General features: G+C 43.8%; 1 protein-coding gene across 1 annotated transcript in view; it reads right to left on the reverse strand.

Annotated features, from left to right (window-relative positions):
* Positions 1–5,716: 5,716 nt before the first annotated feature.
* The window catches only part of lysmd2 (LysM domain containing 2), a 29,534-nt gene continuing 8,068 nt past the window's right edge, over positions 5,717–27,182 (reverse strand). Inside the window, exons 2-3 of the mRNA XM_033050462.1 lie at positions 18,971–19,308; positions 5,717–6,380 (exon numbers count right to left, since the gene is read on the reverse strand). Of these exons, the coding sequence (XP_032906353.1) occupies positions 6,317–6,380; positions 18,971–19,308 (402 nt within the window). The 3' untranslated portion in view covers positions 5,717–6,316. The remainder of the gene's footprint in view (positions 6,381–18,970; positions 19,309–27,182) is intronic.

Below are 27,182 nucleotides of genomic sequence, written 5' to 3' on the forward strand. Positions count from 1 at the left end.
CTTTTGGCCCACAACATTTGTCATTTGTAACTGGCTGCAGAGATATGCAACCCCCCCCCACCCCCACCAGTCTCTAATACAGACTGACAACACTTCCAGACAGTCTTCGCTTTGGCGTGGCCAATAGAATCTCCTCAGTGAAATAAATGTACATATCTGTACAAAACATACAAAAGGCTACCCGACATGCTGTGCGGCAGAAGTTCACCCCGGTGTGCCACGGCCATCCCCGACGTCAGGCCTGCCTACCCTGCCGTGGAACTGGGAACCATACAGAGAGGGAACCCGCCGAGCCTGGCCCCTGCTCACATTGTGGACTGGGCAGGAGGGAGGCAGCATCAGGCAGACCGGCTGTGGGAGGCAGTGCACGCCCTCGATGGTGGAGTGGGCCACTGGAGGCCCTACAGCAGCGGAGGACACCAACAACCAGGCTGACCGACCCTGCAATGCCGCCAGGACAACCAGCCCTCATGGTCAGGTCAAGTATTCTATTCTTATAACAACTGGGACTTGAAAATGGCACCAAACCTGGTGACTCTGAACTGTCTCAGCGTAATCCTAACTCTACACTTGTACTATGTCTGAGATGCTTATCTAAGATGTATCTGGGTGCTTACGTATAGTGATAGCTATACTGAATAGTATACAAAAATTCATGTCACCATACATCAGTATATGAGACAAATAAAGTACCATTGAACCATTGACCACTGATCCATTTTTGCAACCAACATGCAGGTTTTATTTTTGCAGGCACACAGCGCTTATAATAATAATAATAATACATTTTATTTATGGGCGCCTTTCAAGAGTCTCAAGGACACCTTACAAAAATTGAGCATGTAGAGGAAAAACATGTAAGGGGAATGAAATAAATAGTAGAGACATGACTAGTACACAAAGTAAAGACAGAATTCAATACAAAACACAGTATGAGGCCATTAATGCACAGATGAAAAGGGACGGGGACGTGGGGCTAAGGATAGGCAGAGGTGAAGAGATGTATAGTAATAATCTTTATAATAGTATGTGTAATGACTGAGTAACCAGCACACACTGCAAAAAGCTAAAGAAATACACGGAATACATAACTTTGGGTTGAAGTTGTAACAAAAACTATTTATTGCAGATTTTCAAATGAAATAGAACAAGTTCTCATCGCCAATACATCATTTTTTTTTTAAATATCTAAGGCCACAACATACAGACAAACAAAGAATTCATGCATAAAAAGGTCACTGCATTAGTTCACCCATTCGAGTCCTGAATAACAAGTTACGGTTCACAAAGTTTGGAATCATCACCCTGAACAATGTTCTTTCAAAGCATATTTGCCCAATCTTAGTCCTGAATAATCTTTGCACAGTTTAGGACTATTAACAGAAAGCAATGAAACAAAACGGAATTTAATTTGATTTTAAAAATACAGCCCACGTGGATCGCTCTCATCCCCCATCTGTAAATACTATCCATGGATAACTATTACAGAGTTTAATACTGTTTTGTGACAATATCCGATTTTGGAATGAGCAACCATTTTACCGCTTCAGTCCACTTACACTCAGTCTTGTCCGTGTGAAAATCAAAACCAGACTTGAATCTCAGAAGGACCACAGGTGAACAGGTCTTACATACAATGCCACAATCACACGTGATCCAACCCCTGCCACAGAGCCCAAACAGTGACAATAAATATAGAATTCAAGTTGCAGATAGATTGAAATGAATGAGAATAAATACCAGCTAGTTTCTATGACAGGTCATCCGCCTGCAATTGCAACCTCACAACTGGGTGGTAAACAGCAAATCACTATCTGCTCATTCAAGACTGTTTAATGGAACCAGGAAATTATTATTACTGCAGCTTAGCTGGCTCATTAATGCAATAATATTGGAGACACATAGTGCTGTGGTAACTCAGCGGGTCAGACAGCATCACATGGATAGGTGATGTTTCAGGCCAGGACCCACCTATCCATGTTATCTAGAGAAGCTGCTTGACCCACTGAGTTATCCCAGCACTTTGTTTCCTTTTGCAGGTTTCTACAATATTTTGGGGGATCTGGATATGTAGTAGAAACCAGGAAAAGAAGAAGAATTGAAGAAAATTTAATTTAAATCTCTGTGCCAACTAAGGTGAGGGATATTTTAATCTGTGTTGGAAATTTGTTAATATGCTCTAAAAACTAGCCCACATTATATAATGAAATGTGATTTACTTTTTAATAACAAGATCTTTAGCCAGAGTTTGGTCATCAGGAATGTGCTACTTTGCAGTTAAAAACTACAAGGCATTATTAAATGATAATAATGATTAAAATAATATTTTTTAATACTGAAGTGGAAGAGGGACTCTGCCAGCTCTTGATTGACTATATAAGTTCCTTAATCTTCCCGCTTGAATTTGTTTTTAAAACTTTGAAAAAGGAAAAATAAAATAAAATTCATGCCAAACTTGAAAATAATTGGCCCCGATAAAGTAATTAGACATAAACGTACATGAAAATCATGTAACGCTACTCATAAACAATAAAAGAGTAGGACTGAAATGTATTAAGCTGGATAAATATTTATAAAATTTCACCCTTGGAATTTTTACATACTTTGCTGATGCTGATAAATATCCTACCTGGAATAAAATATATGCCCCTTGCTCCTTCAGATGGCAATCCAGGTGTGTCTATCTGGTATCAGATGATTTGATTTCTATCGGTTATGAGAGTTCATGTTAATTCTGCTTTCACTTGATATGTCACACTCTCTCTATACATTATATTTAAAATTGCCTGAAAAATGTAAATTGTCTTTTGTTATAGAGCAAAGCACTTCGATAGATATGGTTCAGTTAAATATTTGATATATTCAAGTCGAAAATATAGCAAGCCATGATGCCTACAGCTCATAATGTGTGTAGTTTCTCCACGTTAATCCCTGAATTGTCATCATAATATCAATACATTCACCGACAGAGTTCACAGTTTTAGTCACCTGAACGAATGTATGTTAGAACGTTGTCACCGCTAAATAACAGCTCACCACAGTCTCAGCAGCAGCCAAGCACCTCAATCGCAGAGCACAGAAGTTGGGACATTACTTTACAGGTGGACATGATGCTGGCGAGGCCACACTTGGTGCGCTATGTTCTCTTTTGGTCACCCTGCCACAGGAAAGATGCCATTAAGCTGGAGAGAGTACAGAGATTTACAAGGATGTTGCCAGAACCTCAAATGGTCCCGAGCAATATGGAGATGTTGGGCAGGCCAGGACTTTATTCCTTGGAGTGCAGGAGGTTGAGGGGTGATCTATAAAATCACGATGCAAATGCACAGAATGATTCACACAAGAATCAGAGAACATAGGTTGTAGGTGAGAAAAGAAAGATAAGAACATGAGGTGCATTTTTTCCACACAGGTGGTGGGAATATCATATGGCACGAGCTGCCAGAAGATGCAGTTGATGCAGGTACAATAACAACATTTAAAAGACATTTGGACAGATGCTTAAAGCGGAATGGTTTAGAGGAATATGGGCCAAATGCAGGCAAATGGGATTGGCTCAGACTACTGAGTTACTTCAGCACTTTGGGTCTTTCTTGGTAAACCAGCATCTGCAGTTCCTTGTATTTGAGCATTTGATTACTGCAATTGTATGCTGACAGTCAACCTAGCTATCTGAGAGAGCAGTACTTGCAGGTAATTGCTGCTTCTCTGTCACCATACATTTAGGTCCATCGCTTGTGGACACCCAGGACATTGTTATTGCCGACCCTTCATTTGATTCATTGATCGCAGACTCTTCTTTCACCCAGTATCCACAGCAGCATCCTCCCAGTGCAAGGGCAGGCATGGCCAGATGCTGTGGTACCATTCCAGCCTGTCTTATAGAAAGTGCTCTTCCATGCTGGGTATGAGCAGCTAACCCTGCAAACCAAGTGCTAACCAAACCCATGACAGGGGCTGGGCAGGCAAATGGAAATCAGGTCACGGAGAAAATTAGGCAGCAGCCAAAGCTAATTTGAATGAGTACTTAAAACTACTAATAAAATGTCAAACTAAATGTTTGATAGAATTATAAAATGATTCATCACAAATTTTCAATCAGAAATCCTGTTGGAATGTGTAGGAAGGAACTGCAGATGCTGGTTTACACCGAAGATAGACACAAAATGCTGTATTAGTTCAGCGGGACAGGCAGCATCTCCAGAGATGCTGCCCGTCCCACTGAGTTAATCCAGCATTTTGTGTCTATCTTCATCATTAGAATGGAATGGACAAACAAAGTTTCAGGACATGATCGTTCTCCACACATCATTGACGAAGGGTCCCAACTCGAAACATCATCCCTCCATTTTGCTCCAGAGATGCTGCCTGACCCGCTGAATTACTCCAGCTTTTTCTGTCTATCTTCAGCTTGTTGGAATGAGCATTTTGGCATCATACCCACCACAGGGGAAGAAGCTCCCCCCCCCCCCCCCCCCCGCCTGTTATTGTCAGACACTGAGCAGGCAGATCAAATGACCGAGTCCACGCCGCTTGAATTATTTAACAGACCTTTGCAGCTTAGTCAGAATGTGAAAGAAACAATTGTTAGGCTCATCAATTCCAATTTAGTTGGTGCACAATTGGTCTCATTTAAATAAAAACGATATGCCGAGGAGTTTGAAGGAGCTGGCCAGGCAGCAATGTCACAAAATACTGAGACAACTGCGTTCCCCTTAAGTAAAGTTTTAGCCAGTTCAGGCAATTAAGAGACCACAAAGATGAGAAGAGGGATAAAAAGTCTCCCCTTGTCTCCCCATCCCACTGAACGGACAATTGATCCACTATCGAATCAGATAATCACTATTCAGAGAAAGTAAATGCACAAGTGTAGAGATAGAAGCCTGGACATAGCACGCGGTGTTCATCTATGACAGAGGGGGAAACTAGATTTAAAGAAACAGTGTGGAAATAGGCCCTTCAGCTCACCTAATCCACATCGACCAACAATCACCCGTACACTAGTTCTATCCGACACATTAGGGACAATTTACAGAAGCCTTTTAACTTATAAATCTGCATGCCATTGGAGTGTGGGAGTAAACCGGAGCACCCAGAGAAAACCCACACAGTTACAGGGAGAACATGCAAACTCCGTACAGACAGCACCCGTAGTCAGGATCGAACCCGGGTTTCTGGGGCTGAAGGCAACAACTCTACCGCGGCTCACATTTCCCGGGGAGATCTCCCGGGGAGAACAGTCTGTCTGCACTGGTTGAAACTCAGACTTGGAGAACAGAGTGATTGAAAATGGCACCAACTGCCTTACCTACTGGAACACAGTAATAGTGGACAATAAAGAATGAGACCACTCTCAGAACTGCAGGCCTCAGATCGTCATTAGCTTTAGGTCAGATTCCGTATCCCAATTAGCCGATTCAAGAGTCAGGATGACCAGAAACCCCTCTCCTCTCCCCAGCACTGACGGCAATTTCTTTTGAAGGCTATCTGTTTGTACACGGCCCTTGCATAAACTGGCCACGTGTGTGAAACAGCACCACAATGGTTCCCTATAAAAGCAAATGGCCTGTTTGGCTTTCATACCCACACATTGTGTTTGTAACTTTATACAAGAAATATGATTCCTCTTATTTAAAAAAAATAATAAAGTTTGTCATTAATCCATTGTCTTTATCCTAAATCAACATCACTGCTTAGCACTGAATGTACTCTATTATTTTTGGTTTCAACTTGAAGATTTCAAACAAATAGGCTCTTCGAATCACTACTAATGCCTACAGGATTGTCGGGTAAAATAAGATCTCTTCCTTTCGGTTTCATCTAATTTTGCAAAAATATAATAAGGTTGTGTTTTGGTTGTGATTTAATTACTTCAACTAAGCTTAATGTTGGGAGTAATGCACTCACCTCTGACCCAGACCCACACGTGCTGGACATTAGGAGAAAGCACAGCAGCCAACACGTGTAAGATGCACAATGGGCTTCGGATTTGAAACCGGCTCGATCGCACTGCTTAGCACACAAGTTCAGGCCAGCACTAGGTGGGCGGCGATAAGCACACACTGCAAATCTTGCTGTGGGAATATAAAACAGCGAGTGGAGATGGCAGAGGGAGACACAGAGGTAACAGCAGCTCACACTTCACACCAAAGACGCACAGTCTCCCTCTCGTCCCCTGCCACGTCGAAGTGTACACAGCAATGGCTTAGATTTAAAGCAAATTTAAAACCCGGAAATCAAACGAGGTCACGCAGTCTCTATGCACACGTAACGGGAAAACCGATTATCCTTCAGCATCCTGGGAGCATGGATCCCATTAATCAAGGCTCTGGTAGGAAGATGTGGCCGAGGGGTCATCTTGGTGTCCGGTGTCACCAGATCTGTGGGAAGTAAAGAATTTGATTATTGCTCGGCAAAGACGGTGACACAATATCTTTGAAGAAACAACAGTCTTAAAAGAAAGCATATTGAAATGATATTTTGTAATGGATCTTTGGTTGTGAAGGCATGAAGGTTTTGAGAATGACAACTTTTGGCAGTGAAGGCACCACATTTATTCCAAGCTGTAAACTAATTTGCACGGTTTTAGTGAGAAAATATGTCACACTGGAGCTCTGTCATGCTGTCATAATGCTTGGCATATACGGTCCCTGACTCAACGACAAGTTGGATGTTAACACCATGATCAGATCTCAGGTGCAGAATAAGCGAAAGCTTCACACTGCAATCTACAGCCCATCCGCCCGTCTGATGCTGCCTGTCCCGCTGAGTTACTCCAGCATTTTGTGTCTATCATCGGTTTAAACCAGCATCTGCAGTTCCTTCCTATTCATGCATTTCATACCGGTTAATCTGATAGATTCACAGGGTAATACAGTATGGAGACGGGCCCTTCGCCCCAACTCGTCCATGATGCCCCATCTAATCCAGTCCCATTTGTCTCCATTTAAATCTTTCCCTCTAAATCTTGCCTATCCATACAACTGTCCGAATGTCTTTTAAATATGTTATTGTACCTGCCTTAACTACCTTGCTGCTTTGGCAGCCTCTTTCTATACACCCACCACCCTGTGTTAAAATGTTACCCCTCAGGCTCCAACTAAATCTTTCACCTCTCACCCTAAACCTGTACCCTCTAGTTTTTTTGCTTCTCCAACCCTGAGGACAGAATTACTGTACAATTCACCCTATCTATTCCCCTCATGATTTTATACACCTCTATAAGATCACCCCTCAGCCTCCTACACTCCAAGGAATAAAATCCTAGCCTGCCCAACCCCTCCTTATTGTTCTGAGCTCCGAGTTCTGGCAACCTCCTTGTAAATCTTCTCTGTACTCTTGAAAAATCGAAGGAGGACAACAATATAAATCAAAGTACTTTACGGGGAGATAAATGTTTAACTACAAAATAGGGACATTAAAGGTAGGAGCCAGGCATAAAATTGGGATTTAAGCAACAGAATTCCCATTGCAGAGCGAGCTATAGAGATGAATGGCTGCTATTTATATTATTGTTTACAAGGTCTGTAGTCGACTTGAAGGATTTACAGAATGATACCGATGGGCTTCCAGGAACTGAAGAGTATTTGGCAGGACTAGATAAAACTATCTATTCAACATATCCCCAACAGTATGTACTCTGCACAGTTTAATGGATGCGTTCCAAGTCACCAGCTCTCTCCACTGTGAAGAGCATGTCCTCACCCCAATAACCTCTGATGCAAATTCCAGATAAGATATTTACAAAAGTTATAACTGCTTCCTCTGTCAGCTCGTTCCAGATACAGACTACCCTCCGAGTGAAATAATTACTCCTCAGCTCCCGCTGACTCCAATGCTGGACCACCTACGGTCCTTGGCATAGAGTCACAGAGCTGTATAGCACAGAAACAGACCCATCGGCCCACTTGTCCATACCAACCAAGTTGGCATTTTGGGCTAGTCTCATTTGCCCCCTAGCCCCCTCCACCTTTCCTATCGGTACATTCGTCCAAATGTCTTTTAAAAGTGTTATTGTATCCACTTTCATAGCTTCCTCTGGCAGCTCATTCCAGATACGGACTATCCCCCCGAATGAAAAAGTTGCTCTTGAGGTCCCTAGTGAATCTCTCCCCTCTCTCCATAAGCCTATGCCATCTAGTTTAAGAATCCTCGTTCTGGGCACAAGACTGTGAGCATTCACTTTATCCTTGACTCTTGTGATCTTGTACATCTCAATAAGGTCACACCTCAGCCACCTACTGCAAAGAAAGAGTCCAAGCCGATCTAACCTCTCCCTCTCACACTCAATACTGCAAGGCCAGATAACATCCTGGTGAATCTCTTCTGCATCCTTTCCAACTCAATGCCATCCTTCATGTAGGTGTGAGACCAGAACTGTACACATTGTTCCAAGTATGGTCCAGCATTTTCTGTTTTTATTTAAGAAAAGCTCTGGTATTTGATTGCTCATTGATCGAGATCATCGCTGACATTCAGATTTATTCTATGAACAGGAGCCTGTGGCACATAAAAAGCATAAAAGCTCATGCAGACAAGCTTTCAGAAATTAAAACAGAGAATGAAAGATTCACTCGACAAGCAGGTGTGATCAATGTTTTTGAACAATGAGTCTGCGTTCTCCATGGATGCAGATTAAGCTGCTGAATTTTTCACTTAAGATAGACACAAAATACTGGAGAAACTCAGCGGAACAGGCAGCCTCTCTGGAGGAAAGGAATAGGTGACATTTCGGGTCGAGACCCTTCTTCAGACTGGGAAGCAGGGGAGAGGGAAACAAGAGGTATGAAAAGGTATAGAACAAATCAGAGCTGGTACCGATGGCCAATGAGCCCACAATGGTCCATTGTTGGCTGTGCAGGAGATGATATTGAAGGGATACAAACAGTGAAACTAGCAGGTCGATTAGGGTGGGGGTGGGATGGACGGAGAGAGAGGGAATGCAAGGGCCACTTTTCAGATTTGCAATCACCGTTTCTTCTACTGACGCAACAACGTGTGAAAATTTGCGCTTTGATTCTAATCTTGTAGCTAGCTTGTCAATCCAATTATAATGCACCACACCTATTTCACACAGAGACGGTGACAGCATCTGCCATGGGCAGATGCTCATCTGAGACAATGCAGGATTTAACACAGCAAAACTTGAATATTCCCAATGTCGTCATTCAACTAATCTAGTTTATTGGCAACGGTATACTGTGGAACCTTGACTGAACATGCTAAAGCTGCGCATTTATTTAAGATCTTCTTAAGTTGTTCCCTTAAATATACCTGCAATAGACTTGTAAACTAGAATATAACAGCTCCATCCACGACTGCAAGAATTTGCAGGGAATTGCGGATGCAGTCCAGGCCATCACACAAACCAACCTCACTTCCATCGACTCCATTTATACCTCACGCTGCCTCGGCAAGGCCAGCAGCATAATCAAGGATGAGTTGCACCCCGGCCACTCCCTCTTCTGCCCTCTCCCATCGGGCAAAACGTATAGAATCACTAAAAGTTAGTATGCAGGTGCAGCAAGCAATCAGGAAGGCCAATGGAGTTTTGGCCTTTATTGCTAGGGGGATTGAGTATAAAAACACGGAGGTCTTGCTGCAGCTGTACACAGTATTAGTGAGACCACATTTGGAATACTGTGTACAGTTCTGGGGTCCATACTTAAGAAAGGATGTACTAGCCCTGGAGGCAGTGCAGCGAAGGTTTACAAGATTAATTCCTGCAATGAGGGGATTGACATATGAGGAAAGGTTAAGTAGGCTGGAACTCTACTCTTTGGAGTTTAGAAGAATGAGAGGCGATCTCATTGAAACATATAAGATCGTGAGGGGCCTTGATCGGGTGGATGCACCGAGGATGTTCCCAATGATCGGGGAAACTAGAACTAGAGGACATAGTTGCAGAATAAGGGGGGGCTCTTTTAAAACTGAGATGAGGAAGAACTTCTTCACCCAGAGGGTGGTTAATTTATGGAATTCACTGCCCCAGGGAGCAGTGGAAGCAGAAACTTTAAATATATTTAAGACTAAAATAGATGTTTTTTTAGCTGCCAAGGGGATAAGGGGCTACGGGGAGAGGGCAGGGATATGGACCTAGGTATGGTTAGTATAGTAAGACCTGAGTGATCTCCTGGACAAGTGTCGATCGCCTGGATTGGGGTCGGAGAGGAATTTCCCGGATTTTTTTCCCGAATTGGACCTGGGTTTTTATCCGGTTTTTTGCCTCCCCCAGGAGATCACGAGGTTCTTGGGGTGGAGAGGGGTGATAGCGGTATAAAGGGGAGGGTAGTGTCTTGTGTTCTGTGTCTTGTGTCTACTGTTTGTGGGTAAGTGTGTCTGTTTAGTGTTCAGCCATGAGCGAATGGCGGTGCGGGCTCGACGGACCTGGTGGTCTACTCTCGCACCTACTTTCTATGTTTCTATGTTTCTAGAAGTGTGAAATCGCACACCTCCAGATTCAGGGACAGTTTCTTCCCAGCTGTTAGTTATCAGGCAACGGAACCATCCCACCACAACTAGATAGCAGTCCTGAACTACTATCTAACTCATTGGAGAGCCTCGGACGATCTTTGATCGGGCTTAAAAGGCGTTAATTTGCACAAACATTATTCACGTTATTCCCTTTATCATGTGTCTGTACACTGTGGATAGCGTGATGGTAATCACGCATTGTCTTTCCGCTGACTGGTTAGCACGAAACAAAAGCTTTTAACTGTACCTCAGTACATGTGACAATAAACTCAATTAAACAAAAATATAAACAGTAGTCATTCTTCTATGGAGCTTGTTATGTTCCACATAATCCCACTTTGCTTCCTGGCCTCTACCATATTGTCCCTATTCTGTAATTAAGCATTTTTCTTTCAGATACTTTGATTTATATCTATGCTTCCTAAGACCTCGTTACCCACTGAGGGACAACAATTTTCACAGAACAAGCAGTGCCAACTATAAAAGGTACACAAAAATGCTGGAGAAACTCAGCGGGTGCAGCAGCATCTATGGAGCGAAGGAAATAGGCGACGTTTCGGGCCAAAACCCTTCTTCAGACTGATGGGGGGTGGGGGGGGGGAGAAGGAAGGAAAAAGGGAGGAGGAGGAGCCCGAGGGCGGGGGGATGGGAGGAGACAACTCGAGGGTTAAGGAAGGGGAGGAGACAGCAAAGGCTAGCAAAATTGGGAGAATTCAATGTTCATGCCACCCGGACGCAAGCAACCCAGGCGGAATATGAGGTGCTGTTCCTCCAATTTCCGGTGTTGCCCACTCTGGCAATGGAGGAGACCCAGGACAGAGAGGTCGGATTGGGAATGGGAGGGGGAGTGGAAGTGCTGAGCCACCGGGAGTTCAGGTAGGTTATTGCGGACTGAGCGGAGGTGTTCGGCGAAACGATCGCCCAACCTCCGCTTTAGTTTAGTTTAGTTTAATATTGCCAGGTGTTCTGAGGTCCAGCGAAAAGCATTTTTATTGTGTGCTATCCAGTCAGCAAAAAGACTACACATGATTACAAACAAGCCATCCGCAGTTTACTTATACAGGATAAAGGAATAATGTTTAGTGCAAGATAAAGTTCAGTAAAGTCCGATACACAATAGTCCGATGATCTCCAATGAGATAGATGGTATGTCAGGACTGCTCTCTAGTTGGTGATAAGATGATTCAGTTGCCCGATAACAGATGGCATTATTATTGTAGCGTTTAAATTATAGTTTACTTTAGAGATACAGTCTGGATACAGGCTGTTCGATCTGAAGAATGGTCCAAACCAAAATGTCACCTATCCATTTTCTCCAGTGATGCTGCCTGACCTACTCAGTTACTCCAGCATTTTGTGTCTATCTTTAGCATTCTGATGAACCTCTTCTAAATCTTTTCCACAACCTCCACTTCCTTCCTGTAATTAGGCGACCAGAACTGCACGCAATATATTTAATAAATATAGTTATTGAATATATTTACGGCAAAGATTGACAGGCATGGGAGTCAGGAGTATGAGAAGGGAATGGTAAGTGATGTGGCGGCCAAGATTTGATTAGCCGTGGTCTTAGGGAAAGGCACAATGGGTTCCACGGATCAGTTTCTTGTCCTCCTATGTACCACTTTAGTCATTTATTTTGTACACCTGAACCATCTATATAGTTCAATGGTACAATGGTTCTTGATTGTCATGTCTGCACAGTGAAATTCTTTTTGCACAGCCCACATATCTAAGCTGAGGGCAGCACAGTGGTGCAGCAGTAGAGTTGCTGCCTTACAGCGCCAGAGACCCAGGTTCGATCCTGACTACGGCTGCTGTCTGTATGGAGTTTGCATGTTCTCCCTGTGAACGTGTGGGGTTTTTTCCGGGTGCTACCGGTTTCCTCCCACACTCCAAAGATGTACAGGTTTGTAGGTTAATTGGTTTTGTAAATTTGTAAATTGTCCCTAATGTGTAGGATAGTGCTAGTGTACTGGATGGTCGCTGGTCGGCACGGACTCAGTGGGCCGAAGGGCCTGTTTCCGCTAAAGTACCACCAAAGTCTAACGTAACGCTGCACAGCTCTGAGCTACACAGTCCGAGTTTAACTAGCTAGCCCTTTAACACAACTAGTTGTACCCAGTGCCGCAACCTGGTACCTTGCCAGAATCCCTCCTTGGCCAATGTCTCCCTCCTGCAGTGCTTTACTCTCGCCTTCATTGAATACTCCAAATGAAAAATCAGCAGCTTTCTCTGTAACTGCAGTAGCATACCTCAGCGTTAATATTCAATGCGTCAGCTAAAGTCCAGCATCTCAGTTCTTTATGATTTATAGATTCCCAAACCAATTTTGTTTATCCAGGAACTGAAAGTGCTTCTCTATAAAGTCTGCAATCTCTTGTGCTGGTTATCTTCCCAAGGTATAGCATCACACACTTGTGCTAAATAGTGCCACGGACAGTGTCTACATTGACATCTGCAGTAGCTATGCAGAAAATGTTGATGATACATAACCAAGTTCACTAAGTCTTGGAAGTGTTGCCGCTGTGAGGCTGGCAATGGGTTAACCCAACATAGAGCAGCACAGTGCAGGAACAGGCTCTTCGGCCCACTATGACAGTGCTGACCATGATACCAACCCTTATCTGCCTGTGTGTGATCCATATCCCTCCATTCCCCGAATATCCATGTGCCTATCAAAAACCTTTTAAACACTCCCATCATATCTTGTCTCCACCACCACCACCCCCGGCCGCATGTTTCAGGCTCCCACCACTCTGTGTAAAAAAAAAAGAGGATATGGTTTTAAAAAGTACATATTGTAAAGATTAATGCAATTCAGATAACTCCTACATTGGTTTATCCACAGTGCTCCAAAGAGAGAAGTGGTACTACCTTCCTTAACCTCAACACACGGTAACCACAGGCCCAACCAACACACACTGTCCCCATGGCATTGTGTGTCCAGATTTAATTTCTATATATTCCCAACTCAACTTGCCTGCTTAATGAACAAGGGGTTGAAGTTACAGGGCTTGGTGGAATGTGGAACTGGCACCATAATTAGCTCATTGATGAGCATATGGAACAGCAGAGATGTCTCAAGGGGCCAAGTGTGAATGGGTATATTTAAAGTCAATGGGTATATTTAAAGCAGAGATTGACAGAATCTTGATTAGTACGGGTGTCAGGGGTTATGGGGAGAAGGCAGGAGAATGGGGTTGAGAGGGAATGATAGATTACCCATGATTGAATGGCGGAGTAGACTTGATGGGCCGAATGCCTATTTCTGCTCCTATCCCTTATGAACTTATGAAGTTCAAAACTGATTCAGGAACGCTTCTTGCAACTCGGTGGTGTTAAAAAAACCCCACAGGTTTGAATAGATCTCAGGAGTACGGCTGTCACCAAAAGCAGTAAAATAAATGGAGTCCCTCCGCAGATGCTGCCCCATCCGCTGAGTTACTCCGGTAATTTTTGTATTGATCTAGATTCCAGCATCTGCAGTCCCTTTTGTCTCCAAAATAAATTGCCTGACCCACTTAGTTACTCCAGCATTTAGTGTCTATCACCAGGTTTATCTGAAGGCCTAAACTTGCAACATTTCTGGTCCCCGCCATTGCAACTTAACTGCAAAATTGCAGTATATGGTGGGACAACAGAACATTTAGCGTTTCTCTAATCAAAAATAAAACTATTCTCCATGTTGGCAAATGTTCACATTCACAAGCTGGGCAACAAGAAGTTGTTAAATTTACATTCACAGCAATACAACAAAATGTCACTTTGCAAACTACATATTCCATGAGGGCAAAGCACTGAAGATTAAAACCTATACTTTGTTCAGGGATCTTTGGGGAGTGGAGGGGAGGAGGGATTGGTTCATGTAAACAATGTGAAAATAAAAACCAATGGAAAATATACTTCACATTTGGAAAATAATAGGTTGCATTTAGTCCATGTGCAGCTCGGTGAGGAAGATATTTCTAAAACCCGAGTAAAAATATACTTTTCAGTACATTCAAACTGTATGAAGTTTGATATGTTGAACTTACCACTGAAATGGATCATCAGAAGTACTGCTGACAACAACAAAAGTCACTACCAAGTGCATAATACAGTAGAAATTAAGGAAGTTCAGAATGTCATAGGCAACGTGAAAACTAATGAAAGTTGGAACTAGAATGGGGTTTGAGAATAGATGGTGAGAATATCAAATGTACAGCATTTTACAAAGAAAAAAACAGTAGCCTTGAAATAAAATATCCTCTCGTACTGTTATTGTGAAGTACCAGGCATGTGATAAAAATGTGTCTCCAGTTAACAATTGTTGCTCTCAATATTCAATGTTTGATGCAACGTTTGTTCCAATCGCCCCCAGCACTACAGCAAACACAAGACTCAAACCACGGTCAAGGCAGACCTTGTTACTGAGCTTCTCTCTCCTCAAGGCTGGGCAAGACCTGAATTACTGCAAGTAAAATCCTTCAAACTCAGATGAGACGGACAACCAGATGACTGAATGTGTGGGAAGGAACTGCAGCTGCCAGTTCACACCAAAGATAAGAGACACAAAATGCTGGAGTAACTCAGCGGGACGGGCAGCATCTCTGGAGAGTAGGGATGGGTGACGTTTCAGGTCGAGACCCTTCTTCAGACTGAGAGTCAGGGGAGAGGGAAACTAGAGATATGGAAGGGTACATAGAGCATGCAAGGTGTGAATAGGACAGATCAAAGCAGACGATGATCAAGGAAATGTACAAACAGGAAAGGAAAAGGACAACGAGGTGACTGAATTTTGAGTTAACTGGTTATCCGCTGGCAAACTCAATGCATGTGTATCACACCAGGAAAAGTTACAGCCTGATGTCCCGAGACTCTTTTGACAACATCTTCTCCACCAATGTGTCAGAAATAAATAAATCTCTGGTTGCCAGTTTAAGTTCAGCGTGGCTTTATGGCCCAGTTAAGACCATAACAATTTTTTTAAACTTTTGATTTGAAGGATACAAGATGGTGCCTGAAACGTGGCGTCTCTTGTGCACTGACTCAGTGTGGTCTATTGTCTGACACTCTTATATTTATCAGGAGTGTGCCTAATGTGTGGTAGGATTATCATTGAACTGTAGGAAAAAAATATCGCTATACTTAGGTACACGTGAAAATAAAATACCATTGAACCACGTTGCACACATTCCACCCAGAATCTGGAGACTCGGGTCTAAACACCTCCACATAGAACAGTGCAGCACGGGAACAAGCTCTTCTGCCCACGATGTCAGTGCTGAACAAGATGCCAAATTAAACTCACCCCTTCTGCGTGCATGTGATCCATATCCCTTCATATCCATGCGTCTATCAAAAAGCCTCCTAAACGCCACTCTCTTATCCAACACCACTAATGTCAGCGGGTTCCAGACACCCACCAACCTCTGTAAAATCCTAGCCCTGCACATCTCCTTTAAACTTTATCCCTCTCATCTTTAATCTATGTTCTCTGGTCTTTGACATTTCCACCTTGGGAAAATGGTTTTGCCTACACTATCTATACCTCTAATACATTTTATATACAACCTTTGATTCTCCTGAGAAAACAATGCTAGTTTGTTCAACATCTCCTTATAGCTAATAGCCTCTAATGCAAGCAGCATTCTGAACTCCCTCCAAAGCCGCCACATACTTCCTATAATGGGTGACCAGAACTGCACACAATACTCCAAATGCAACCAAATTAAACTTTTATAAGGCTGCAACAAGACTTCCTAACCTTTGTACTCAAAGCCTCCACTGATGAAGGCAAGTATACGATGTGCTTACCAACTCCATCTAGACGTGTTGCCACTTTCTGAGAGCTATGGACTTGGACCCCAAGATACTATGTACATCAATACTGTTATGAGTCCTGCCATTAACTGTATACTTTCCTTTGCATTTGACCTCCCAAAGTGCAACATCTCACACTTGCAAATTCCTAATTGTTGCCAACATTCTTGCAGTGAGCAAGTGCTAGATCATGATAACCACTTTTGTAATGTTTTCTCTCATTTCTATCCGGAATCTTTTCCTCATCATTTTAAATCCTTGTCTCCTGTTCCTTGAACCATCTGCCATCTTTCTCCATTTGGATAATCTCTTTATGTTCCTCTTACCGTGGTGCATGGCCTCACAGTTTCCCACATGAAGCTTCATTTGTCAAGATTGAGTCAATCGATCTAGATCCTGTCAGCAGCACGGTGGTGCCGCGGTAGAGTTGCTGCCTCACAGCACCAGAGACCCGGGTTCAATCCTGACTACGGATGCTGTCTGTACAGAGTTTATATGTTTGGCTTCTGTAGATTGCCCCCAGTGTGTAGGATGGAAAAGTGGAGTAACATGGAACTAGTGTATGGATGATCGATGGCCGGTGTGGACCCGGTGGGTCGAAGGGCCCATTTCCATGCTGTACCTCTAAAACATCTGTCCTGATACCCTCATCACAACATGCTCCCCCCCCCCCCCCCCCCCCCCCCCCCCCCAACCATTCTCATGTTATTGGTAATTGTGGACACGTTAGACTTTTACCTTCATCGTATATATATCGCAAATAATTGAGGTAATGATCTGATTCTTGGGAAACTCTCTTATCTAAATAGCCTGCAGCTAGAAATATTGAATGTCTAGTTTTAATCTTTCTTCTCATGAAAAAGACTAACCATTACCTCAGAATTAACAACCAAATGTATGCAATGTGATTTGTTTATTTGCAAATATTAACTTAATTTATGAGAGGGAAATGTGGAGCAGATATCACGAGAAGTTGGCAATTTCAAGGCTTGCTTTAAACCAGAACATCAAGCACACCACATTATTTGTATCTGATGAGCATATCAAAGGGTCTGCTGAATTTGAAAGGCTTTGAGCAGTTTTGGCATCAATCTAACATTTGTCACATGCAAACGCTGCAATCATCTGGAATTGTTCTGACCTTCGCCCTGCTGTTAGAAGCTCTCGAGCTTCCTCCCAGGCAACAGAAAGCCTCAATGTCAGACCAGCTGCCAGCAGTTTCTGTGGCAGGAAAGATTATAACCATGCAAAACCTGCAATGTGGTGCTGTCACAGAGAGGTGGATAAATGGAAGGTGATGTACAATTAACGTTCTGTCAAAAGGAAGTTGAAGGCTTCTATTTTTTGTCATTCTATACTTCACCTGCACAGTTCACACTGCTGATAGCGTCAGGTTTCCATCCTTTCATTTTCGGGAGCTGTCAGTCTAGTAGATTATAACGCTGAAAGCTGCAGGAGTCGTGCATAAAAACAGCGTGTTGGAACCCCGGTCAATAGCTAATCATGGATGAGGAATGCCTGGTTACCCTACTGCAGTCCATCCATACGCAGAGAACCCCACATTGCGGAGGGATGCGTGGGGATGCATGCCCAGAGAACGAGCTACATCGTCATTTACCGTAACGCAAAGCTGCATAATCTGCGCAGGCTCCAAGAAATGCATTTAGTTTAGTTTAGGAAGGAACTGCAGAAGCTGGTTTACACCGAAGATAGACACAAACTGCTGGAGTAACTCAGCGGGTCAGGCAACGCTCCTTCTCTCCAGAGATGCTGCCTGTCCTGCTTTAGTTTCTTTTAAAAAGGCCCTTCGGCCCACCAAGTCCGCACCGACCAACGATCCCCGCACATTAACACTACCCTACACACATTAGGGACAATTCTAACAATTTACCTACAAACTGGTACGTCTTTGGAGTGCGGGAGAAAACCGAAGATCTCGGAGAAAACCCATGCAGGTCATGGAGAGAACGTACAAACGCTGGCGTTGTGAGGCAGTAGCTCTACTGCTACGCCATCGTGCCGCCGATCAATAGACTCCATCTTGACAAATGAAGCTTCATTTGGGTAACTGTGTTGCAGGTGGGGATGCAGAGTTAGGTCAACTGGTCATCATCACACTGAATGGTGGGTCTGGCTTGAAAGGCAAAATGTCCCATATCTTCAAATCCTCACTGTTGACTTACTTTGTACTCCAGTGTAAACATGTGCTAATTTAACCAAATATTTGAAAATATCAACTTCAGTCGCAATTATTATTTGAAAGGTCAACTTATAATATCCATATTAAATGGCTTTAAAATAATTTCAGCTTTATCCACCAAAAACAAGGTTTATGTGTTAAATGTATTACTGCATTTTTCGCAGAAATAATCTAATGGCTGATCTAATTTTCCCTCTCAACCCTGGTCTCTTGCCTTCTCCATGTAACCTTAGAACCTATCAATCTCAGCTTTAAAAATACCCAATTTGGCCTCCACTGCTGTCTGTGGCAATAAATTCAACAAATTCGCCACCTTAAGCAAAAAAAAATAATCCCTCTTCTTTATTCTAAGGAAACATTCTTTTATTCTGAGGCTGTGCCTCTGGTTCTAGACTCCCACCACTGGATAGATCCTCTCCACATCCACTCTACTTGTGCCTCTCTCTACAGTGCAGTGCATATATATTGTGCATTTAAATAAAATACAATTACCCGTGATCGTCCTCCTGTATTGTTTTAGCAGCCGCTTGCGTTGATAGTTTAATCTGCAAGTCCAGTCTCTGTAAGTAGTCTTTTGCAGACAGTTCCTCAGGCTGCGTGGGCCTGGTGTCTGGATCTTCTGTATTTGGAGATGGAGAGTCTTCTTCGTTATTCAGAGGCCTTCCGTCACTGAATGCATACGTTTCTGTGGATTCATTCTCAGGAGAGTCCAACGAGTTCAGTCCATTAAAAAGTGACCCCTTCTCCGATATCACTGGGATGAGGAGGGTTTTCCTCAGGAATATGCAATCACTTGTGAAGAGTTTATTTGCCCTTTTAATTTGCTCCGTCTAGAACAAAATCAGGATAAACGTTAACAACATCTTAGCTGCAGATTTGTTTTGTTTTACAATATTATATACCCCGTATTGTGATGTCTGCAAAATACATTTTAACCTGTAATAATGGTGGCATTTTGGTATAAATTGTACTCTGGCGTAAACTCAGCTGGTTTAGTTTAATTTAATTTAGACATATGGTGTGGAAACAGACCCTTCGGCCCACGCTGACCAACGATCACCCGCACATTAGTCCTATGTTATCCCACTCTCGCATCCCACACACCAGGGGCAATTTACAGAAGCCAATTGAACTACAAACCTGCACGTCTTTGGAAACCGTAGCACTCGCAGAAAACCCACATGGTCACGGGGAGAACGTACAAACTCCGTACAGACAGCACCCAATGTCAGGATCGAACCCTGGTCTCAGGTGCAGTGAGGCAGCAACTCTATCATTGTGCCACCATATTCTACTAAATTGGTTGAAGTACCAATACTCCAGGGAAAACTAAACAATGAAGATTTATTAAGACGCTGGAGTTTTACCTTGGGACCAAGCCTCTAATGCAGATTGATGGGATGAAACCATTACTTAGCAATAAAGCATCTTAATGAACTGCATTTGAGGAGTATCTTAATGACTACTGACTCACTATCTCATGAACAACTGATGTGGGACATGGGGGGAAAAAGCCCCACTGCCCAGCAGTGAGTGCCCTTTATAGGGGTATTTCTGGAGCTGGGGGTATCATATCCACAGCCAGAGAGTTAAAAATTATACCAGCAGTTTATTCCAGTTGTAGCTTACCAGTTGATCTACAGCAAGTGAAGAATCCTCTTATGGAATGACCATACATGCAGAGCTCTGAGCTGGTATCTGTCAGGCACTACATTGTTATAGCACCTTTGTTCTCCATCTGAGTGCTTATAGAACCAGACTACTTATGCTTTAAGAAAGGTGTCTCCTCAGGGCTGCGTGGCACTGTACTAGGAGGCTGACGTGAGTGCCAGAGGAGGGAGTTGAGGCAGGTACTGTCACAACGCTCAAGCAACATTTGGACAGGTACATGGATAGGAAAGGTTTCGAGGGATATGGGCCAAACGCAGGCAGGTGGTACTTGTGTAGATGGAGCATGTCGGTCGGCGTGCACGAGTTAGGCCAAAGGGTCTGTTTGCACGCAGTATAACCATGACTCCTGCTTTCCCCGCTCCTGTACCTGGGAGCCGGTGAATCCCTGTCCTGGTACTGGTTTCCACAGGGCTTGGTGAGGAGAGGTTGGTCACCAGCATAATCACAATGTCTCGCCAGTCTCTCTCAGCGCCTCATGTAATGGACGCCGCTGCCTCCTCTTCTCCCCTCTTCCATAAGCAAGAGGTACAGAAGTGTGAAAGCGCATACCTCCATATTTAGGGACAGTTTCTTCCCGGCTGTTACCCCCAGGCAACTGATCCATCCATCCTACCAACAACTAGAGAGTGGTTCTGAGCTACAATCTAGCTCACTGGAGACGATCGGCCTATCTTTAATCGGACTTTACTGGTCTTTATCTTGCACTAAACGTTATTTCCGTTATCATGTATCTGTACACTGTGGACAGCTCGACTGTAATCATGTATAGTCTTTCCGCCGACTGGTTAGCATGCAATAAAAAGCTTTTCATTGTACCTCGGTACACGTTGCAATAAACTAAACTGGTGTTGGCTGCCTGGGATGAGGAGTGCAGTCAGTCAGCACTGAGGTAGGTGCGAGGCTCGGAGATGTACCACAAATGCCAGCGCAGTACACATGACCAGCCCTGGGGACTTGGGAACACCTGCCCCGTTTGTTGACAAACCGCCTGCACGCCACAGTCCCTCGACGCCTGCTGTACACTTGAATGGAAGCTGCTACCTCCTGCTGTCCTTGGAAGTGGGCAAACACCAACATGCTGGTTGTCCCGCCTCCCGTGAGCACCAGGCTAGAGAGAGGGTCTGCACAGTCTGTCGACACCTGAACCAGACTCCACCCCGCAGCTCAGTAACTGAGCAAACGCACAGCCCTCCCCCAGCCTGCCCAACACCCACTCACACCAGCTGTCTCCCCACACCATCAACGTGCAGATCAATACTGGATGCCTGCCAGCTGCCTGGCGCAGCAATGCAGTCAGTCATGCATGAGGCCACCACATGGCTTTTGGGCAATGATTCCATCAGCACTCTTGCTCTTGGGATTGCGTTCTGAATGTTAAACAAGCTCCCGATGCAGTAGGTACATAGACAGTGTTCATCATAGACACATGAAGCTGTACGGCACAGAAACAGGCCCATGCTGACCCAATCGCCAAGCTGGGCTATCCCCAATTTCCTGCATTTGGCCGCTATCCCTCTAAACCATTCCTATCCATGTAACTGTCCAAATGTCTTTGAAAGCTGTAATTGATAATGGACTACCCTCCAAGTGCAAACATTGCCCCCGAGATCCATCTTAAATCTCTCCCCTCTCACAAGACTATGCCCCTTAGTTACAAGTTTTAATCCTCCTCTGCCCTGGGTAAGAGACTGTGAGTGTTCACTTTATCCATGCCCCTCAAGAAGGTCACCCCTCAGCCTCCTGTTAGGCTCGTGATTCCAGCATCTGCAGTTCCTTGTAACTCCTTAAAGGTGCACATCAAAAATAATCTTGATGGAGGCAGTCAACATAATCACAGTGTGTGTGCACGTCCCTGTCTCTCTCCCCCTCACTCCGTCTCCACCTCCCTTCATCTATAGAGGAGTGATTCTAGGAATTAAATTGTAACTGAGGGGCAAGATGAACATATCTATGGTAAAGGAATCAGTGGTGGATTCTTCAATAACAGGTTTACAGGCCTTCATTCTTCATCTGAAGAAGAATCCCGGCCCGAGACGTCAACCATCAATGTTCTCCAGAGATGTTCCCTGACCCGCTGAGTTCCTCCAGCACTTTGCGTCCTTCATCTTTCTTCCTGGTGATTCATTTCACGATTCGAAATATCTCTACATCCAGTCATGTCCCAAATAACCGAGTAAAATCTCAAGAAGCCTCAGGACACTTTACACAAATCTAACTGTCTCACATACTTTTCTTTCCCTCAAAAGCAAAAAGCCAGCACTGAATTCAATTAATATTTTATAACTGGCAAACAATGCACAAGTGATATTGTATGTGACAGCAGAATATAATAACCGCACTGGCGGGCAGCCCATTCCCACTCGCGCCTTGTGTCCGTGTGGGCAGCCCAGATCATTAATCACATCCCGTGGCTGCAACTCAATTGGATATTTTTAGCAGAGCGAGGAAAGTGAAAGCAATTTTTAAGCTTCAAAAACATCTGGTAAATCAGGGGTGATTTCTGCGAGGGCAGTTTGAGGAATGGAATGGTTGTAGCAAGAAACATTGGTGCATTTTAACGAAAGATTATATTAATACAGCCGTCGGAACCACAGCAAACCCTTAACATGCTCCATCTCACAAATTCACAGTATTCCTCACCATGGACATAGCTTAAGTCACGGAGCTATCGAGGCATAGAGCTGTACAGCACAGAAACAGGCCATTCGGCCCAACCCATGTGACCAAGTTGGCATATTGGGCTAGTCCTATGTGCCTGCATTTTGCTCCAGATCACTCCTAATCCTTCAATCCTTATATCTGTCCAAATGTCTTTTAAAAATTCCAAATGTTTTTAGAAATTCAACAGGATAATGTAACATAGCAAAAAAAAAGACTCCTGGAGTGTCTAAACTACATTTTGAAATTGGAGGCACTTTACCATCCCTCAGTTAACAGGCATGGTGATGCAGTTATAGAGTTGCTCCTATGAAAGGGCGGCACTGTGGCACAGCAGTAGAGTTGCTGCCTTACAGCGCCAGTGACCGGGTTTGATCACGACTATGGGTGCTGTCAGCACCGAGTTTGCACGTTTTCCCCATGACCTGCGTGGGTTTTCTCTGAGAGTTCCGGTTTCCTCAAACACTCCAAAGACATATAGGTTTGTAGGCTCACAAAAATGCTGGAGAAACTCAGCGGGTGCAGCAGCATCTATGGAGCGAAGGAAATAGGTAACGTTTTGGGCCGAAACCCTTCTTCAGACTGAGGCCAATTGGTTTGGTGAAAAAAAATAGTAAATTGTCCCCAGTGTGTGTCGGATAGTGTTAGTATGCAGGGATCACTGGTCACTGTGGACTCGGTGGGCCGAAGGGCCCGTTTCCAGGCTGTATCTCTAAACTAAACTAAAAGGTGCTGGCTACTTCTGCTTCTGCTGGTACTTTTACAGGCTGTATAAATGTGCTTTGTGAAACAGGAACCACTGCTGAGCACCTGCACAATTGGGCTTAAACCAGCATCTGCAGTTCCTTCCTACACTGAAAAAAGGGTGGCCAGTCAACCAGGACTCTGCCCCAATCTGACCCCCAATTGATGTACTGTTGCTGAACATTAACTTGTCTTGACAGTCCAGCTGATTTCTTTCTTTTCTGAATGGATTTCAATAAAAGCCTTCAGATGACAAGTTGTCAAGGGTAATCCAGTACTTAAAAACGCCATCTTCCCACAGTTGTGAATGATATATGGCGTAAGTTAATGGATACAAGTCTCAAACACTAATTAGATTGTTGGACGAGCATAAGAATATCACATTCATAGTCCTTAAACCATGACCTCATTAGAAAGTTCATAAAAACCCATAGCTCTTTAAGATCTTACAGAGGTGTATAAAATCATGAGGGGAATTGATAGGTTTAAGATGAGGGGAAAGATTTAACCTGACATCATAACTTGCCCATGCCAATAAAGATGCCCAATCTAAGCCAGTCCCATTTGCATGCAGTGAGCCCGCAGTAAACCTTTCCCATCCATGTCCCCATCCAAATGTCTTTTAAATTTTGTTATTGTACCTGCCCCAACTCCCTCCTCTGGCAGCTCGTTCCATATGACCACCACACTCTTTCCCCTCTCATCTTAAACCTATGCCCTCTAGTTCTTAATTCCCCTATTTGGGTAAAAGATTCTGTGCATTCACCCTATCTATTCTCCTCATGATTTTATACGTCTCTATAAGATCACCCCTCAGCCTCCTGCGTTCAAGGAATAATGTCCCAGCCTGCCCAACCTCTCCCTATAGCTCAGGCCCTCTAGTCCTGGTAACATCCTCGTAATTGTTCTCTGCATTCTTTCCAGCTTTATGGCATCTTCTTGTAAAAGACCAGTTAACTACAGCACAATGAGGCAGCTAATCTGCCCATTGGTTCCATGCTAGACCCAGTATGGCAATCCCATTTCCTTTCTCCTTACTTCCCTGCAGCCCTGCAAATTATTTGCTTTTATATGCGCATCAAATCTATTTTTTGCCACTTTCCCACAAAAATAGGTAATTTACAGTAGACGTACATTTATGGAAGAGAAGCAAGCATCCAGAAGAAGCCCATGCACTCACAGAGAGAACGTGCAAACTCCACACAGGCAGCACCCAATGTCAGGATCAAACCCAGGTCTCTGGAGCTGTGAGGCAGCAACATTCACTGCTGTGCCACAAGGCTACCATTTGTACTTCAAAAATGCAAATGTACGAGCTCCTAGTATATATTCAACAAGATTTCAAACAATCTCAGCAGTTTTATTCAAGAATCTGCCGCCATCAGCAAATTTGATGTAGAGCTGCCATGCAGGTCCACTGGAACCAAGTTCAAGTTCTTGGTTTGTGCTTTGAAAGCTTATACGAATTGTAGGATCATACAACAACCTTGATGTACTGCTTCTTCTGAAAGATATAAACCAATTCCTGGTAGGAAAACCATGCTCAAGCACAAGATCAGACTCGGTGACCATCTTTCCAAGGCTGAAAAGTTCACTGTTATTTATGGCAGGTTCCCATGGCGACTGGCCGATGAGTTTGCCTGCTGCACCATTCTCCGGCATGAGTCAGTGTCTTCTGCGAACGAAGCAGCAACTGGCTGTGGCTCAAGAGGAAGGACTCCAACTGGGCTGCAAAATGACCAGCAAGAGGGGTGAAACGGTGGGGAGCGCACCTGGGGCTCCAGGTGTTGCTGTTGAGGTGTTGTGGGCCTATCAACAAAACACCAAGGAAGGAGGGTGCCCACCTGATGACCCCAATGAAGTTTTTACCCCCTACCCCTACTCAAGAGAGTAAGTGGGGATTGTAATTTCAATTATAGTGGGGATAGTAATATCAACTCCTATAAGCCCAACTAAATACACAACGTAGTTCACAGAGGAACAGGACCTTCAGCCCACAATGTTTGTGCCCAGCATGATGCCTAGTTAAACCAATCTCATCTGCCTGTACATGCGATGACTGGAGACCCGCAAAAGCCTGGGGCTTGCCTGGAACGGGGACCGCTCATAACAACAAGCACCCGAGGTCAGGATCGAACCCAGGGTCTCTGGTGCTATGAGGCAGCAGCTCTACCAGCCACGCCACTGTGCTGCCACGCAATGAAACTATATTCAGTAAACCTTTGATAGACACAAAAAGCTGGAGTAACTCAACGGATCAGACAGTATCTCTGGAGAAAAGGAATAAGTGACGTTTGGAGTCAAAACCCTGTTTCAGCGTTAATCTCCAATTACTTCATTTTGTAAAAAGAACAAATGACTGGATAAAAATGTAAATCAAATGAATAAAATTGTCAACTAAATGTCTTCCAGCAACATTGACGACATTCAAAATGTTCCCTGGGCATTGTTCTTGACAGAGTTCGCCAGGAGATTTAAAATATTTTTACATATTCATTACATTTGCATGATTTTCAAATGGCAATTGTTTCCAGAATCTTCTATGAGAATGTTACAAATCATCACAGTGCAATAAAATCCACAAAGGGTTGTCACTTACATTGCCAAATTCCACAACAATTTCCACCATTCACTGAAGACGCAAAATCAGAACAGGGTCAGCTGTCAAATCCATACTAATATACAAGGGTAGTTTGAGATTAAGGAGGTGTTGAGGCTCTTGAAGAGCCATCCATTATTATTATTGAAGAGCATTTTAAGGTGGATAAATCCCCGGGACCTGATAGGATCTATCTCATGTTATTGAGAGGCAAGAGAGGAGATTGCAAGAGCCTTTATGAAGATCTTTGTGTCTTCTCTAGTCACAGGCAAAGTCCTGGAGGAATGGAGAGTAGGTAATGTCGTTCCTTTCTTTAAGAAGGGTAGGAGAGAGAATCCAGGGAATTATAGGCTGGTGAGCCTCACGTCAGTGGTAGGAAAACTATTGGAGAGGAATCTTCAGGATCAAGATTGCTGGGGTCGCGAACTGAGAGGGAGGCTGTCAAAAGTATACAGCGGGATATATGTCAGCTACAGAAATGAGCGGAAAAATGGCAGATGGAGTTTAATTCATGCAAGTGTGAGGTGTTGCAATTTGGGAGGACAAATGTAAGGGGGAAATATACAATTAATGGTAGGACCCTAAAGAGTATTGATGTACTCAGAAATCCTGTGGTCCAAGTTCATAACTCATTGAAAGTGGCAAAATAAGTAGATAGTGTGGTATAGAAGGCATATGGCATGCTTACTTTCATAGGTCATAAACATCAGGAAGTCATGATACAGTATAATAGGACTTTGTTTAGGCTTTGTTTGGAGTATTGTGTGTAGTTCTGGTCGCTCCATTACAAGAAAGATTTGAGAGGCTTTGAAAAGGTGCAGAGGATGTTTTCCAGAATTATGCCTGGATTAGGGGGGTATTCGCTACAGGGAGAGTTTGGACAGACTTGACTTGTTTTCTCAGTATGCCAGTGGTTATGGGGAGACATCATCAGTCTGAAGAAGGGTCTCGACCTGAAACGTCACCCATTGCTTTTCTCCAGAGATGCTGCCTGACCCACTGAGTTACTCCAGCTTTTTGTGTCTATCTTCG

This window comes from Amblyraja radiata, chromosome 34 (assembly GCF_010909765.2).
Source record: "Amblyraja radiata isolate CabotCenter1 chromosome 34, sAmbRad1.1.pri, whole genome shotgun sequence".
Lineage (NCBI taxonomy): Eukaryota > Metazoa > Chordata > Chondrichthyes > Rajiformes > Rajidae > Amblyraja > Amblyraja radiata.